The sequence below is a fragment of the Ochotona princeps genome, chromosome X (assembly GCF_030435755.1).
Source record: "Ochotona princeps isolate mOchPri1 chromosome X, mOchPri1.hap1, whole genome shotgun sequence".
NCBI lineage: Eukaryota > Metazoa > Chordata > Mammalia > Lagomorpha > Ochotonidae > Ochotona > Ochotona princeps.
The window spans coordinates 107443441-107459421 of record NC_080865.1 but is presented as its reverse complement, the minus strand read 5'-3'; the positions used below and the strand labels follow the sequence as shown (position 1 = coordinate 107459421).

Below are 15981 nucleotides of genomic sequence, written 5' to 3'. Positions count from 1 at the left end.
CCTGGGATTAGCGTGTATCTACTAAGAGCCCAGTTGTGGAAGAACCAGAACGCTGAACAGTAGTACATTGCTCAAGGAGCTGAGCCAGTACTGACTAGCTTCATAGTCACTTTATCAGCTTCTGAAGTCCAAGCTCAGACGTGCCTTCCAGCCTTCTCTGATACTCTCTTTCTGAAGCTTTCCTGCAGTAGCCATCATAGAAGGTCTCCTGGTACACGCGCACTTTAATCATGATCCACGCCATCGTTCCTCCCAGGACAAAAACGAAGCGCAGGAACCTGTAGATCCGAATCGCTGCTTCCCAGGCACCCGCCGCAGAACCTGCAGCCCTTAAGAACGTTCTCAGCAGACACGCGCATGTGCCTGAGCGGCGAGAAACGCCCACTGCTATGACCTAATTAAACTTTAAAAAAAAAAAAAATAAAGTATGTCACCGGTAAGCTCAGACATATACCAAGATAAGCATTTGTGACCAGTAAATAGTTATGCAATTTTATAGGTATTAATGAAGTTCAGAATTACTTTCTTGAACAAAAAAATCTTTATCTTTTTTCAAAGGCTCCAAGACCCAAAAAAATACACCCCAGACCAGCTTCATTTCTCATTATCCTCAAGATGACATCCATATACTTCAATTCAGTAACTGCTCATTGAAAATGCATTGTAATTATTAGTTAGCTATTTAATTCTCACAAAAACTCTGTAAGGTATATAGAAGTAATTCATAAAAGAATCAATAAGGAGAAAATATCCTTTTAAAGAGTATTTAAAGACTAGTGATTTATACAATCAGGAAAGGAATAGTGACAAATGATAAGTTAACTGATTTGAATACTGATGATAAGACATTTTACCTTTGGGACTGTGTTTTCTGTGATGCCATAAAATCAGTTTATTCACATTTATAATTCTAACTGTGTAGTGCTCTAAATACTATGTACCTTTATCAGTTTTATATTTTTGTCAAGTAACTTAATATTCATTTGTCACTATTCCATTTTGACATTATGTAAAATCTTTTATATTCTTTAAATGGCTATTAAAAAGTGACCCAGTGTAATATCAATATATCAAGCAAGTACTTACATTTTTCTAGGTTTGGGATAATTGTTTTTATTTTAAAAATGATTGTTATAATTAGCCCTAGTTCTAAAATAGGAAAATATACATCCAGAATGTTTTAGTTACTATTATTTTATATTTACTAGCAAGGAAAACTAAAGCTCAAATAGGTCATATCTTCAGCCCGATCTCACTAATGTAGTTAGTGGGACAGTTGTGATTTGAATACAAACAGACATATATGGAAAGGCTAAACAGAAGGTTATATTACAAAATTATATCCTTATGTTGTTGCTCAGCTTGATCTGAAATAAATCCCCCCTTGGTCATATGACCTTTGCATATAACAATGTCATTGAAAATTCTGAGACACATTTTATTCGAACTAGCCAGACACATGACTTCATGGTGGGCTCCTGGCACTAGAAATTTCTTCCCTTACTGATGTGAATTACCCATTACGGGGAAGGAAATCTTATTCATTAGGGAGGCAATTCTTTAAAAATTAATAGGAGGCTTTTTCCTATTATGAAAGTGTTACGTGTTGGCGCAAAGAACAGATGGCAGTAGAACAGAGATCTTTTGTACACTGTGAACTGGATGTAAATTAGTGCAACTACTATGGAAAAGATTTTCTTCACAAAATTAACACTAAAGCTACCATATAATCCAGTAGTCTCCCTGCTGGATCTACATTCAAGAAATAAGAGTTTTTCTGTCAAACATACATCTACATTCCCATATGTATTACAGCACTACTGATAATAAACAATAAAAGGAAAAGCTAAGTGTCCATTAGCTGATTCATAAAGAAAATCTGCGATATATACACAATGGTATATTATTTAGCCTTTTAAAGTGATAATACCTTGCAATTTGCAACAACACAGATGGCACTGGAAGTCATCATATTAAATTAAATGCATGAAATAAGCCAAGTATTGAAAGACAAGTACTGTGTAATCTCACATTTGAACTAGAAAAGAAAGTGATCTCATAGAAGTTAAAAGTACATTTGTGTGGCCGCTGGTTCTAATCCCGGCAGCTCCACTTCCTCTCTGTCTCTCCTCCTCTCAGTATATCTGACTTTGTAATAAAAATAAAATAAATCTTTAAAAAAAAAAATTCTTAAAAAAAAAGTACATTCGTGACTGTGAGAGGGTAGCAAGGGCAGGTGCAAGAGAGCACTGCAAAGAGATCATTAGTGGATACTCAGCAATAGATAGGAATAAGAAATGCTTACACATAATTATAATGTGATGTATATTTCTCTTAAAACTAAAAAAATGGGTTACGAATGTTTTTACCATTAAAAAAAAAGTTAAATGTTTGAGGAAATAAATGTATTGAACACTACACAATGTTTGCATGTATGGAACCAATAAATGGAGCCACCAAAATATACACAAATTTTGCATGTCAGTTAAAAATAGCTATTTTAATTTTGAAAAATAACTTTTTCAAAACATAAGTGAAAAAAACTAAAAACCAGTAACATAAAGGATTTTCATACTTAGCAAAATTTTAAGGTATTTTATATTTAAGCAAAAATCATAATTTGAAAATCAAGATAAATTATTGACTTGGAGAAAATATTTAAAGCCCATATGAAAGACAAGTGGCTAACAATCCTTCTATACAAATAAGTGCTACCTGGAAGGCTGGGTCTAGATGTTGGCCAGCTTGGGCTGGGCTGCAACCAGAGACAAATCTGGGGACCAACTCAGTAGGGGCTCCTAGGTGTCAGCCTAATGGGTCTACTCCATCAACTCTCAACTTTAGGGAACACCTTGGAGCACATGTTGTGGGGGCAGGGGTGCCCCTGTTGCTGACTTGGATAAACTAACAACATACTGGGATGCTCATGAAGACGGGTCAGCCAGCCTCTCTGTTTCAACAGAGGACCTTGAGTGCCTCTCGGGAAGGTGGAAGGCAGAGCAGGCTGAGCAACGCTACAGGCCAAATTCTCTGCCAAGCATCTGAGGCTATGGACGTACTGAAACAGTCATAGGCAGCTGGCAAGTCTGGGAAGTGGCAACTCACACCTGTCACAAAGAAGCCCATACTATGTCAGAACAGTTGGAGACGACTCAAGTAACAGCCTCAGGACATTCTTCCCCCATCAGGGCCCCTTGGATGAAACCAGGGGACCATCTCTGTCCCCCAGTGCTGACACGGATCCCTGACTGTCAGTCACAGCAGGGAGGATGGGGTCTTTTCATTCACCCTTCGTCCCCCACTGCTCATCCCTTCCCAGCCCTCCCAGAGACCTGCATGACCCTGTAACCTCCTCACCCATGTAACAAACAACTAAAAACAAGCACATTTAAATTTTTAAAAGAAGTGCTACAAATGAGAAATGCAGAACACATTTGCCCACTGAAACTCATGAAAATTATTTTTTTAAATAATCATTTAAACACTCTGAAAATGGTCCTAATGATAAACAAATAAAATCATTAAGATTTGATTTTTACAAAGGTGGGAAAGTGTGATGTTTGAAATAAGACTGCCGTCACCCCAACCCTAATTCTGCCCTCATTTTGCTCTTCACTGTCAACTTTTCTCAACCTAACTGCATGTTACTGAGGCTGAATCCCAGATGGTTGAGCAAGGGGCGTTTCCTCCTTCTATTCAACCCTCACTCATGGGACGAAGGCTCTACCTTAGGCATAGCATTCTGATGGGGGACCCTAATAAATCTTTCCCTTGCTCATGAGATTGTAGTTTCACCTCCCTCTCATGCCCTACTCTGATTATTCAGCCCTGGTACAGGGACTTCACTCAGAGAGAGAGATGCTTGCCATTATCTTCAACCCAAGCTCCAGAACCTGGCTCAGATCTTTACCTAGAGAGAGAACATAGCCACAGAGAAAATACCTCCTAACCTTTTCCAAGTGACCTTGATCTCATTCACAACAAAATGGAGAAACCAAAATCAAAGGACACACACAAGAACAGTGGGGATTGTAGTAAAATGCACTACAGAAGATAATCATGGATTTAATGACATTGCAGTCCAGACTAGGTACTTGGTAGAACAGAATCAGAAATAAGACAACTGAGTGGAGACCTCTTAGGGTCAGAACAACAAGAATGAAGCTCAAGAACTATTTTTCAAAGGAACTTCAATTTGATTTCTTGATTGCATTGAATTTTATAAGTTGCACCACCAGTGATTTATTAAAAACAAAAACAAAACAGTAACCAGCAAAACTTAACAGAAAGTTGTAATCAGAAAAAAGGAAGAGTTCTACCAATACCATTGTCATTTCACATTAATGAACAACATCAGCAACTTAACAAGCTCCAAAATAAACATCGTCAATGTCTTCATATAACTACAGGAAAGCTGAAAAACAGGAAAAAAATAAAAAGAAGGATGAAAAGTAAGCGGAACCTTAAAAAAAAATGTGGGACAGTACCAAGTGCACCAACATTTGTAAAATGGGAGTGACCAAAAGAAACAAACAAAAAAAATTTTTTTAAAGAGATGATGGGGCCCAGTGCGATAGCGTAGCATTAAAGTCCTCGCCTTGAACATGCCACGATCCCATGTGGGTGTCGGTTCTAATCCCAGTGGCTCCACTTCCCATCCAGGTCCCTGCTTGTGGCCTAGGAATGCAGTTGAGAGCAGCCCAAAAGCTTTGGGACCCTGCACCTGTGTGGGAGACCCGAAGGAAGCTCCTGGCTCCCAGCTTCAGATTGGCTCAGCACAGGCCATTGCGGTCACTTGGGGAGTGAACCAGTGGACAGAAGAGGACAGAGGTCTCTCCTTCTCTCTGTATATCCGCCTTTCCAATAAAAATAAGTGAATCTTTTAAAAAGCGAGAGATAATGGCAGAAAACTTTTTAAATATTTATTTATGTGAGTTTTTTTTAATTATTTGAAAGGCAGATTCACAGAGAAAAGCAGAGACAGAGATCTTCCATCCATTGACCCCCTCCCCAAATGGCCACAATGGCCGGAGCCGAGGCAATCTGAAACCAGGAGCCTGAAGCCTCCTCTGGGTCACCCATGTAGGTGTGGGGGCCCAGGGATCCAAACCACGCTCAGTTGCTTTCCTAAATTATAATCAGGGAGCTGGATGGGAAGTGGAGTAGTCGCAATTCAAACCAGTGCCTATATGGGATACTGGTGCTTGCAGACAGAGGATTAGCCTATTGAGCCATTGAACCAGCCCCAGAAAACTTCTTAAATTTATTTTAAAAAAACAACAGCCTACACATTCAGGAAATTCAGTGAACTCCATGTAAGAAAAATATAGAGATCCACAGACATATCATGGAAAATATGTCAAAATTCAAAGAGAAATTTTCTTTTAAACTTCTTTATTTTTTATTGGGAAACCAGATTTACAGAGAGAAGGAGAGATGGAGAAAGAAAAGTGTTTTTTGTTTGTTTATTTGTTTGTTTTTTAGTTTTAAAGCAAGATTTATTAGAACGAGTTGAGAAAGGAGACACCCATCCTAGTGATGGGAGGGGGCTTTGAGATGGAAAGGACCCTTACCCCTGCCATAGTGGCAGGAGGAAAAGCAAAAAAACCCCCGAAAGAAAAGTTTTTTATCCACTCCCCAAGTGGCCACAACAGGCACAGCTGAGCAGATCCTAAGTCAGGAGCCAGGAGCTTGTTCTGGGTATCCCAAGAGGGTGCAGGGTCCCAAGGCTTTGGGCCGTCCTCCACTCTTTCCCAGGCCACAGGCAGGGAGCTGGATGGGAAGTGAAGAAACTGGGACACAAACCAGGGTCAATATGGGATCGTGGAGCATGCAAGGCAAAGATTTAGCTGCTGATCCATTGCACTGAGACCTCAAATAATTTGTTTAAAAAATACTAAAAATAAGGGAAGAGGTTTTTAAAAAAGAAAAAGAGAAGAGAAAACAGAGAAAAGGGAAGAGGGAAGAGGAGAAAAGAGAATAGGACAGATGTGAGGAGAGGAGGGGCAGAGGGAAAGGAACGCAAGAAAATAAAAAAGGAAAAGAATGAAAGAAAAGCAAATGAAAAAGGAAAAAGGAAATTAAGGAAAGGAAAGGAAGAGAAAGAAGGAAAAGAAAGGGAAAGGAATGGGAAAAATGAGCTGTTCTCAAGGTCGTTTGTGAGTGCGCTCTTCTTAGAGACACTGCGGCAGCACGGGGTGTCGCATCTATAAGGGGGATTACAGTAACCCGGTTGTCAGTGATGAGTCAGAGTGCGTGGTGCTGATGCTGCTGCCATTTCATCACCTTTGCAAGCGCAGCATCTATCCCTTTGCTCTCCCGGCGCCTGGGCCTACCTTGCCTCGGACTAGCAGGCCAGCGATGAACTCACAGTTCAGCTAGAACGGGGCCAAGCCGCGCTCTCCGAGGCTTAGGCGGGGTCCCTTCTCCTGCCGCCCCCGACCTGGGCCAAGCCGCGGCCATGGAGGCCATCTGGCTGTACCAGTTCCGGCTCATTGTCATCGGGGATTCCACGGTGGGCAAGTCCTGCTTGATTCGCCGCTTCACCGAGGGTCGCTTTGCCCAGGTTTCGGACCCCACCGTGGGGGTGGATTTTTTCTCCCGTTTGGTGGAGATTGAGCCAGGAAAACGCATCAAGCTCCAGATCTGGGATACTGCGGGTCAAGAGAGGTTCAGGTGGGAGCGCAGACCGGGCCCATGACAATTGGGAGGGTCTTCAGGGCTTGCACAGAGCCGGGGAGTGAGGACTTCCAGGTCCTAGTTGCTATCCAAAACTGGGGATCCGGGGATGGGGGACGTCTGCTGTGAGTTCAGTGTGAGAAAAGAAATGCTGTGCAACACAAGGCCAGGCAGTAACCTGCCCCTAGCTGGAACTGAGCCCCGTGCTCCACACCTATGTCCCTATGTTAGACACTTCCAAAAACGTTCCCAGAGGCACTCCTAAGCTAGCTGGCAGGTGGATACAGAGGTATATATGTTATACACATACCTAGCCAGGTAATACAAAGCAAATGGAGACTAATAAATTGATTCCTGCTTACAACCAGCAGATCTTCAGTGGTCATCTACTAAGTGCCAGATGCTGCAGCTGCTTCTGGGGAAGCCACGTGAGGCAACTCACACAGCAAATTTTTCAAATGCGCACAGCCCCTTCACTCCAGATCCTCTTTGTGTGTTTGGGGTGGGGGGATTCACAGTCACAAATTACACAAGTCTTGTTGGTGTTTGTGGCTCCTCTCACTACTGTAACACCTGCCACATGATGAGCAGTGACTATGTTTCTCTTACAGTCCTTTGTAGCATTTGTTATTTGTAATTACACATGTACAAACAGGGAAAAGTTAACTGAAGATCAGTGTGACTAACCAAGGAAACAGAAAACACCTCCAGGAGGAACCAGATTGAGAATTGAATAGTCCATGTTTACGATCATTTATTCATTTATTAATTTATCCATTGACCACTAATTGAACATAGAATATACTGGCTAGGTAATTGAAGAAGGGTGGGGAAAACAGATAATTCAAGTTGTCTCCAACTCCCAGCTTGTACAGACCATACTGTGGCAAATATTCTTGTATAGGCTCACTCTGAGCTTGCAATTGCATTCCTCATCCATGAAGGCATGTTTATTGGAATTTCTGTATTCACAGCCTATTCAGTCAATGTTTACTATTTATCACACAACATCGATTTGCAAGTTATTTACAGATTAAGAATATTAACCATTTCCTGTCATATAAGATATTTCTCATTTTGCCCTTTGTGTTTTCACTAGGACTTATTTTTATGTGGGGAAGATTCTAAGTTTTATCTAGCCTTATGTTAACCTTCAAAAGGATTTTGTCACTTTCTTTGCTAGATATTCACATGCCATTAATGTAATAATACATTCTTACACTTTCAACAGGAACCTACAGCTTATTGACTTTTTGAATCAAGCTTTTTACAAATCAAAGCCTTCATCTATATCTAATTTTCTGGTTCACCTATCCTTAACCATGTATCCTCAGAATTCAAGGCCATTTGAAATGTTTTCACTCCCTGAAGCTGATAGACTTGGTTCTGCAGATTAATTTCTTTGGTCTTACACTCGTCTGGTAAGGACTATACAATGTTTGTTCTATTAACACTGGACCATTTCCCTAAGCGTAAAGGTATTGAGTCCTTAACTATTTCTCTTCTTCAAGGAGAAAGAAAATCCAAAAATAGACATACATAAAAATCACAGTAGTCTAAAGCAAATTCTACTTCCTCCAAGCAAAGTAGCATGATGTATATTGGAAATGAAGCTCCTCAAATCAAGAAGTTAGAATCAGTGAGACACCTGTTTAAGATGTATAGCAAATATATAAGAAATTGTAGAAATATTCTAACTCCCATGATTCAAATCAACCATATCATTTTGGGGGTTAGGGTTAGAGTTTGACTACTCAGGCAGGTTTTCCCAGATGGTGGATCCTGAGTCTGCCTCTCAGAAATACATTCCCGAAACCTTTTACCACCTCTTGTTTTCCCCCGTTTCTACATGGCCTGGAAAAGAAAACAAGATTGCCTTTCTCCTTACAGAACGTACTAAGGACACCTGTTTGGTTATAATGGCAAGAGTAAAACATACTAATGATCAATGGAAAAAGATATTTATACTTTTCATTTAGTATCGTAAGTCCACTTTTATTTTTGACAATTCCTGTTTCACTTACTAGCATGAATAATGGTCTAACCCTTTAGATCACAGGAAAATTTCATTTTGCCTCATGGTAAGCCTGTGGCTTATTTTGTAGACGAGGAAGTCTGTCAGTTTCTCACACTTAGAGGTGGAGAGTTAGTTGTGGTTGTGTCTGTAGGTAAGAAATTAAAGTGAATCATTTCCCAGGGTCTTTTTCCAGTGCTTCATTGAGGGAAAAGGCCTGAAACTCCATAAGTATTCATTTCTACAAGATGATGTAGCAAATGCTTTCCCATGGAAAAGTTACATATCATAATTACTATAGAATGGCATTTGTATTTGCTTGGTTTTTTTTTAAGAGCATCACTTTTATTAATAGGCTGTGTCAGTAATAATCAGGAACCCTAAAATATACTTAGTTCATTGAAGTATAGGACTTTGGGCATGGCCCTCATTCTTTACTTCTTTCTTGTGTGTTTTAGATCCATCACCCGCGCCTACTACAGGAACTCAGTAGGTGGTCTTCTCTTATTTGACATTACCAACCGCAGGTCCTTCCAGAATGTCCATGAGTGGTTAGAAGAGACTAAAGTACACGTTCAGCCCTACCAAATTGTATTTGTTCTGGTGGGTCACAAGTGTGACCTGGATACTCAGAGGCAAGTGACTCGCCACGAGGCCGAGAAACTGGCTGCTGCATACGGCATGAAGTACATTGAAACGTCAGCACGAGATGCCATTAATGTGGAGAAAGCCTTCACAGACCTGACAAGAGACATATATGAGCTGGTTAAAAGGGGGGAGATTACAATCCAAGAGGGCTGGGAAGGGGTGAAGAGTGGATTTGTGCCAAACGTGGTTCACTCTTCAGAAGAGGTTGTTAAATCAGAGAGGAGATGTTTGTGCTAGTCAGCCTATTTTATTTCCCAAACACACTCTCCCAGCTGAACTTATAAAAGCAATCAAAATAAACAGAACCTTTCTGTGACTGAAGAGAACTGAACCTCCATTTGGATACCAAGTAAGCCTCCTTCCCGGGGTGGATGGGCCAGCCTGGGTGCTATAACAGAGGGAGTGGATTTCTGCTCATGTGCTGGACGGAGCCAGGCAGTTTTGTGCCCAGGCTGAGAAATGACTGCTCTGTGTGCCCTTGAAGGCCCCGGAGGATTTAGAAAGCTAGATCCCAGGAAAACAAACCTACACACAAGACAACTATTCCTTGGTATTTCCACTAATTCATATGGCATGAACATAAAGAAATATGTACAGGGAAAAAAATAACACATGGAGAATAATTAACATAACTAGAAAAGATTATGAGATCAGTTTATTCAGTGAGAATATTTGACACCAACTGTGTATGTAGGGTTTGGTTGAAAAGTACCGGTTGACTTCTGTAAAATGAGGGACATGGACCAGCCATTTGCTAAGATATTTTCATGTATATACAGAAAGCAGGCTTTTTGAGAAAATATATACCCTTATGGTATAATTCCCAGCTGTGCGAAAGAAGTTGCCGCATGCAAATTATCACATGGGTAGCCATATTCTTTCCCCCTTTGACCATGCCTGTCTGCGATTTCATTATATTGGCAACTGCAATATTGAAGTAAACAGTCTGCTGCTTCTTTAAACACTTGGCAGGGACAACATGGGGATAATAGCCCCAAAGTAAACCCTTGCTCAACAACCAAGTATTGAGTGTCTACTCCAGAGTGAGCACTCTCACCTTTGGAAACACACTGCTGTTACTTGTGGTAATTATTTCATCACCATAACAAGGTTGAGAACTTTCTGTCCCTATTTCACAGAGCAGTCAACTAAGGTCAATGACTTCTGGTTCATAGTTCTTTTCATCACATCATCTTTAGTCAGTTGAATAAACAACTATTAATGTGTTTACTTTGGAAGAGATATGACTGTAAATAAACATCCTCCACATGTTAGGGTATGTTTTTCTTATAATTGGAACTCAGCTATATTCCTGATGGAACCTGGAAATTAGTCAAAGGTGAAGCCTATTCAGGTATTATTGATAAGAGGGCTTTAAACAAGTGACTAACTGCACAACTAAAAACACATTGGAACTGTTGGCTTGTAAGTGTTCTTATCACTGGAACACAATGAACATTTTATTGAAAATAACCACACACAGCAATTGGGAGTGGGACAGAAATAAAATGCTCATCCCACAATGACCTGGGCCACCTATCTGCCATGTATCTGTCTACCCTTGAGAGTCAGCTCTTCAATTCTCAGGCAAACAGATAGCTAAACACATCAGCAAATTGGAATGACTGGCTTGAAGTTTCCATTATCTTGTTGAAGAAAGGTGATGCTTTAGTTTTTGGATTGTAGCCAGCCAAGTTAGGCAAAAGCCATATACTTTTCACAGTAAGAAAACTATTCTGATTAGTCAAATTTCTCATATCCATTGCGATAGAAAGCATAAGAATGGTAAATTGCTTTGAGATATATTATTGAACTTCTGCATGGATGTGACTGAATCTGAAAGTTTGGGCATTGGCTTCAGCCAGAATAAAGAAGCCAAATAATGAAAACTATGGAAGATCATTCTGCTACCTATGTCCCAAGTTGGATGAGCAGACCACTTTGGATCAATTTGCAGCATCAACCACAAGCGAACCAATCGTCTTCTCTATATTTGTTTTACATGACATGGCTTGGGTGGTAAAATTGAATTGCCAGATTCATAGTTGCAGAAGGCAAATAAAAGATGTTTAATTGGCTGAAGACTTTTTTTTTTAAAGGACTGCATTCTTATCTGTTTATAGTGGCATAGAAACTAAACTTGTTTACAGTTTTCTTGAGTAAAATACGTTAGATGTATACTTTTTCAGTTTCTGACATTTTTGGTGGCAGTTTTAAAAATACTTGGCATAAATTAAGAGGAGGTGGCTGAGCATAATTGTTTAAACCAGTTCTAGAAATTTTAAAGTCATTTTAGTAGAATTCAGTGCTATTGTCACTGCAATAAGTGGGTTTTAGAAAACACATGTGAAAAAATCAGGTGTTAATATAATACTAAGGATAAGGCTTTAGAAGCTATTTTACTACATAGATAAAGAAAAGATTAACTTGTAACAGACTACAACTGCATGTTGGATTAGATTGTCACATATTTCAGAATAAAATATACTGTATACTTTTCCTTACTTTGTTGTGCACTGTAATGAAATGTGAAAATGCTTTATTTAGCTGTATGTGAATGAAAATATGCCTGTATTTAGTAAAATGGTTGATTATGTGACTGAAAAATTCAAAGTGTGTGTTGTAGCTATTTCCAGAATGTCACTTTATTGTAGCAACCAATACCAAGGGTATCAATAAGATACATTAACTACTATGCATAATATTCACCAGATTCTTAAAGACAGAAAGAGAATGGATTTTTGAAATTTAAATGACCATTATACCAAAAGTCACAGAAACTTCACTACTTCCTGGTTAGGTTAGTCCATGCCAATTTGGGAGAAGTTAGTTTTGTGAAACCTAAACCATCATAATTGCAATCTTTAATCAAGGATCTTAATTCCATTACCAGGTAATTGATTACTATTGTAAACCTTGGAAACTCTTCTTTTCTCCAGACCTTTCAGTTCCTACCACAATACACTTTGCACCTCAGGGTCTCTTTGAAGTATGGGACCCAGATGGCACACAGTAGTTCAGCAAGTTTCCTGGGGTGGGTAGTAGAAACAAAGAAAGATGGTTGACTCTCAGTCTGTTCTGGATTGCTGTGAATAAAAGGAAGGGAGGAGGGAATGTCCTTAAAACACTCCCTCCAGCTTTTCTCTTTGCCCTCAACTCCAGATTCTTGTAAGCAACTGCCTACCTGACATCTCTATTTCAGTGTCTGTTACTCCCAAACAGAATCCCACTCTCACAGTCGTTGTCCCCAAATCTATTCCTTCTACAGCCTTTCTATCTTCAGTAAATGACAATTTGTTCTTCCATGTATGTCAGCCAAAATCTTGGAATCATCCTTTGACTCAGGTTTCATAATGCTCATTTGATCTATCTGGGAATTACTCTAGTTCTATCCAAAAAAGTGTAACCATTGTACAACAGCTTTTCGTCATTTCACTAAAAAACACCTGTTGCCTAAGCTATTGTGATAGACCCCCTGCAGCTTATTCTCCACAAAAGCCATAAGCAATCATCTCATCATTCCCCAGTGATTATTCATTTTATTAATCAGTGGCCTGCAGAAGAATTCTTCAAAAGAATTCTCTTTACAAACTTGTTTCTTACAGCTGCCCCTGGTTCATTTCACTGCAGTTACAGGGGTTCATTTTCATTCTTTTGTACTTATTCCTCCGTCTGTCTGGAATTCTCTTTCCCAAGATGTGTGCACGGATTGGTACTTTGCCTCCATCAATTTCTTACCCCAGGCTAACTGTCAGCAATGACTTCTGGAGTAAGACATAGTTCCAGAAGTCATTGCTGACAGTTAAACATAGATTCTTACTCTTCAGTTTTCCCTAAGGAACAACAAAGTTTACAGCATACAAAAAAAGGAAAGGAAACTCAGAAGCAGATCATGCAAATCTTGCAGAGTACGGTCTCACAAGGAGGAATGGACAACAGTATCACGGTGCAGTGATGAGTTCAGAGGAGAGTCATGAGTGACCCTAGTGTCAGAGGAACAATTTCTGCTTGCCCCAAGCCCCTTAGGAAGCTGGTGTTCTTACTTCTTCCAGAGGTCCAATTCACTTCTCACTCTATCTTCTCTCCTCTCCCTATACCATCTTAACTACTTCCATAACTGCTTTTACTGAATTGCTGAATTGCAAATGAAGGTTTCCAGCCCATTTTCTGAGCACGATACCAATGTAGTTGATTTAACAACTAAACACATTACAAATTCCTTAAATTCAACACATCCAATAGTAAAATCAGCATCCATCAAAATATGCTCTGTGTATCCTACTCTTCCTCATTTCCATAAATGGCACCATAATTCACTGCCTTTCTCAACACAGAAATTTAGGCATTCTGTAAGGCCATGCCACTCATGGTCCTTACCACTCATATCAAATCCATCATCAAATACCATCAATCTTATCTTAAAAATATACCTTTCAGTTTTCTCCATTTCCTTCTATCACATTTTTCCATACCATTATCAACTCTTACTGAATTACTTTGATACCTTTCCAACCTGTCTCCCTACTTTTGCCTTTGTTCTCACATTTATGAGTTATTCTCCACATACTAGCCAGAACAATCTTTCACAGTATAAATCTGATCAAATCATTCTGCTCAAGACCTACTGATGGTTTCTCATCACACTTAGAACAAAGCCCAAATAAACCATATATTTCTTAGCATAATCTGGATTTTTCAATTCTGAGTTCTAAAAATGAATCTTAAAAATCATTCAAATAGATCCTTAAAAAAAGGAATCTTACACATATTATTCACTAGTATTTTGTCAATCTGTAGCAGAGATATGTACTTGTATAATCAATAAATACTTCTATGAATGCTTATTTTCTCATCCTACCTTAATCCAATGGTCTTGACTCTCACTTCACTTTAGTGAAGTTACAGGCATGGCCCTGTCCTGAAGCATTGCCAAATTTTGTGCATCCTCTGGAATTCTCTGATCAAAAACTCTGGTTGTCCACGATTTCTTATGAGCCCCTTAAAAATTTTCTCTGGGACCTTTAGGCAGTTAGCCAGTGCCCATTGTACCCTGACTCTGTTTCTTCTTCTTCTGGTTCTTAGAGCCAACTTCATTCACCTGTCAGTTCCTAAAGAAGATAACTGAAAATTTGGTCTATTTATTTCCCTTGAGTTTTTTTATTAGTTTTTTTCAGAAGATTAACATGATGGTTAAGATATGAGTTTTAGAGTAAGCCAGACATGGATTCAAATGCTGAATTATTATTAACTCTATCAGCTAACATATGTGTGATTCAATCTGAGTCTCAATTTACATGTATATAAAAATTGGATAACAATATTTTTTCAACTCATGGTGGTATTGTGATGATTAAATGAGATAATCCACATAAAGTACTTTGCATAGGCTTGGTATTTGGTAAACATAATAACCATATACAAAATGATAGGCATTATGTTTGTACCTAAATGAGTATCTCATAAATAACATCATGGAATATAATGATACTTCATAAACTTTGTGGAAAATTGAATTAAAAAAAGTTTATTTTTTAAAACCATGAATTTTTTTTCATAAAGTTTGTTTTGCATGAAATTCTTGAAGACCCCGCACATATTCTGCTGTTAACCTTTTCAACATACTTTGTATAAATGTCTGAGGACAGGTTCTACATGTTTGGTATCAGCATATTTCAGCAGTCAATCAGCACCTTTACAGAGGTGGTAAACATGACTAGGAGCGGAACCAGTGAACATACTGAACATGGCAGAGCAGAGACAGAAAAAACCAGGTTCCATGATGACATCATTGAGCTATGGTTAAACTAGCCTGAACTACTCTGTATTGAGCCATTATACATGAGGTAATAAGTCCCCTTTTAATTGTGTTAATTTCCCCTACTTATAACAGAGAATGGCCCAACTGATAGAATAGCACTTCCCTGCATTGGCACATAATGTCCTATTTCATCAGTTTTCATTAGGTTATATAACTTTTTTGGTTTGTTCACAAAACAATTTCAGTATGTATACTTAATATCTTTGTGCGTGTTGGCCAATTATATCAAGTCAAAATTCTAGAAGAATAACTTATGAATCAAAGAATATAAGTACATTTAAATCTCAGTGAGTGATCAGCTTGTTCTTCAGGACATTTCACTAAATTGTCACGAACAGTATATGAGAATATCTACACTGAGTATATATGTCAACTTTTTTTCGTTTTTAAGAGATTGTGGGTTTGGCTTTTTAAAAAAAATATTTGTGTAGTTTTATTGGAAAGGCAGATCTAGAAAAGATCTTCTGCCCACTGATTCACTCCCCTAAGTGGCCGTAACAGCCAAAACCAGCAGCCAGAAGCCTCTTCCGGGTCTCCCACATGGGTGCAGGGTCCCAAGGCTTTGGACAGTCCTCGACTGCCCTCCCAGGCCACAAGCAGGGAGCTGGATGGGAAGCGGAGCTGCTGGGAGTAGAATCAGCACTCATATGAGATCCTGGCACGTTCAAGGCAAGATGAGGGTTTAGCCACTGTGCCATCATGCTTTTTTATTTATTTTACAAAATAGTTCATTATTTCTTACCTGAGAATTTCTATATGCTGATTCACTCCTCAAATGGGTCTGGGCCAAAGCTGGGAGCCAGGAACACAACCTAGGTGACAA

At 39.2% G+C, this 15981-nt stretch overlaps 1 protein-coding gene across 1 annotated transcript; it reads left to right on the top strand.

The window, feature by feature from the left end:
- Positions 1 to 6171: 6171 nt before the first annotated feature.
- RAB39B (RAB39B, member RAS oncogene family) lies at positions 6172 to 9654 on the top strand. Its single transcript, XM_004598886.2, has 2 exons — positions 6172 to 6675; positions 9151 to 9654. Exons 1-2 carry the CDS (start codon positions 6461 to 6463, stop codon positions 9575 to 9577), a joined length of 642 nt encoding a protein of 213 aa, XP_004598943.1. The 5' UTR covers positions 6172 to 6460; the 3' UTR covers positions 9578 to 9654.
- Positions 9655 to 15981: the final 6327 nt, after the last annotated feature.

What these genes read in the sequence shown, in the direction of transcription:
- RAB39B (XM_004598886.2), top strand. Translation starts at nt 6,461, where the DNA reads ATGGAGGCCATCTGGCTGTACCAGTTCCGGCTCATTGTCATCGGGGAT. An exon ending in GCGGGTCAAGAGAGGTTCAG is followed by an intron (nt 6,676 to 9,150) that starts GTGGGAGCGCAG and finishes TGTGTGTTTTAG; the next exon opens with ATCCATCACCCGCGCCTACT.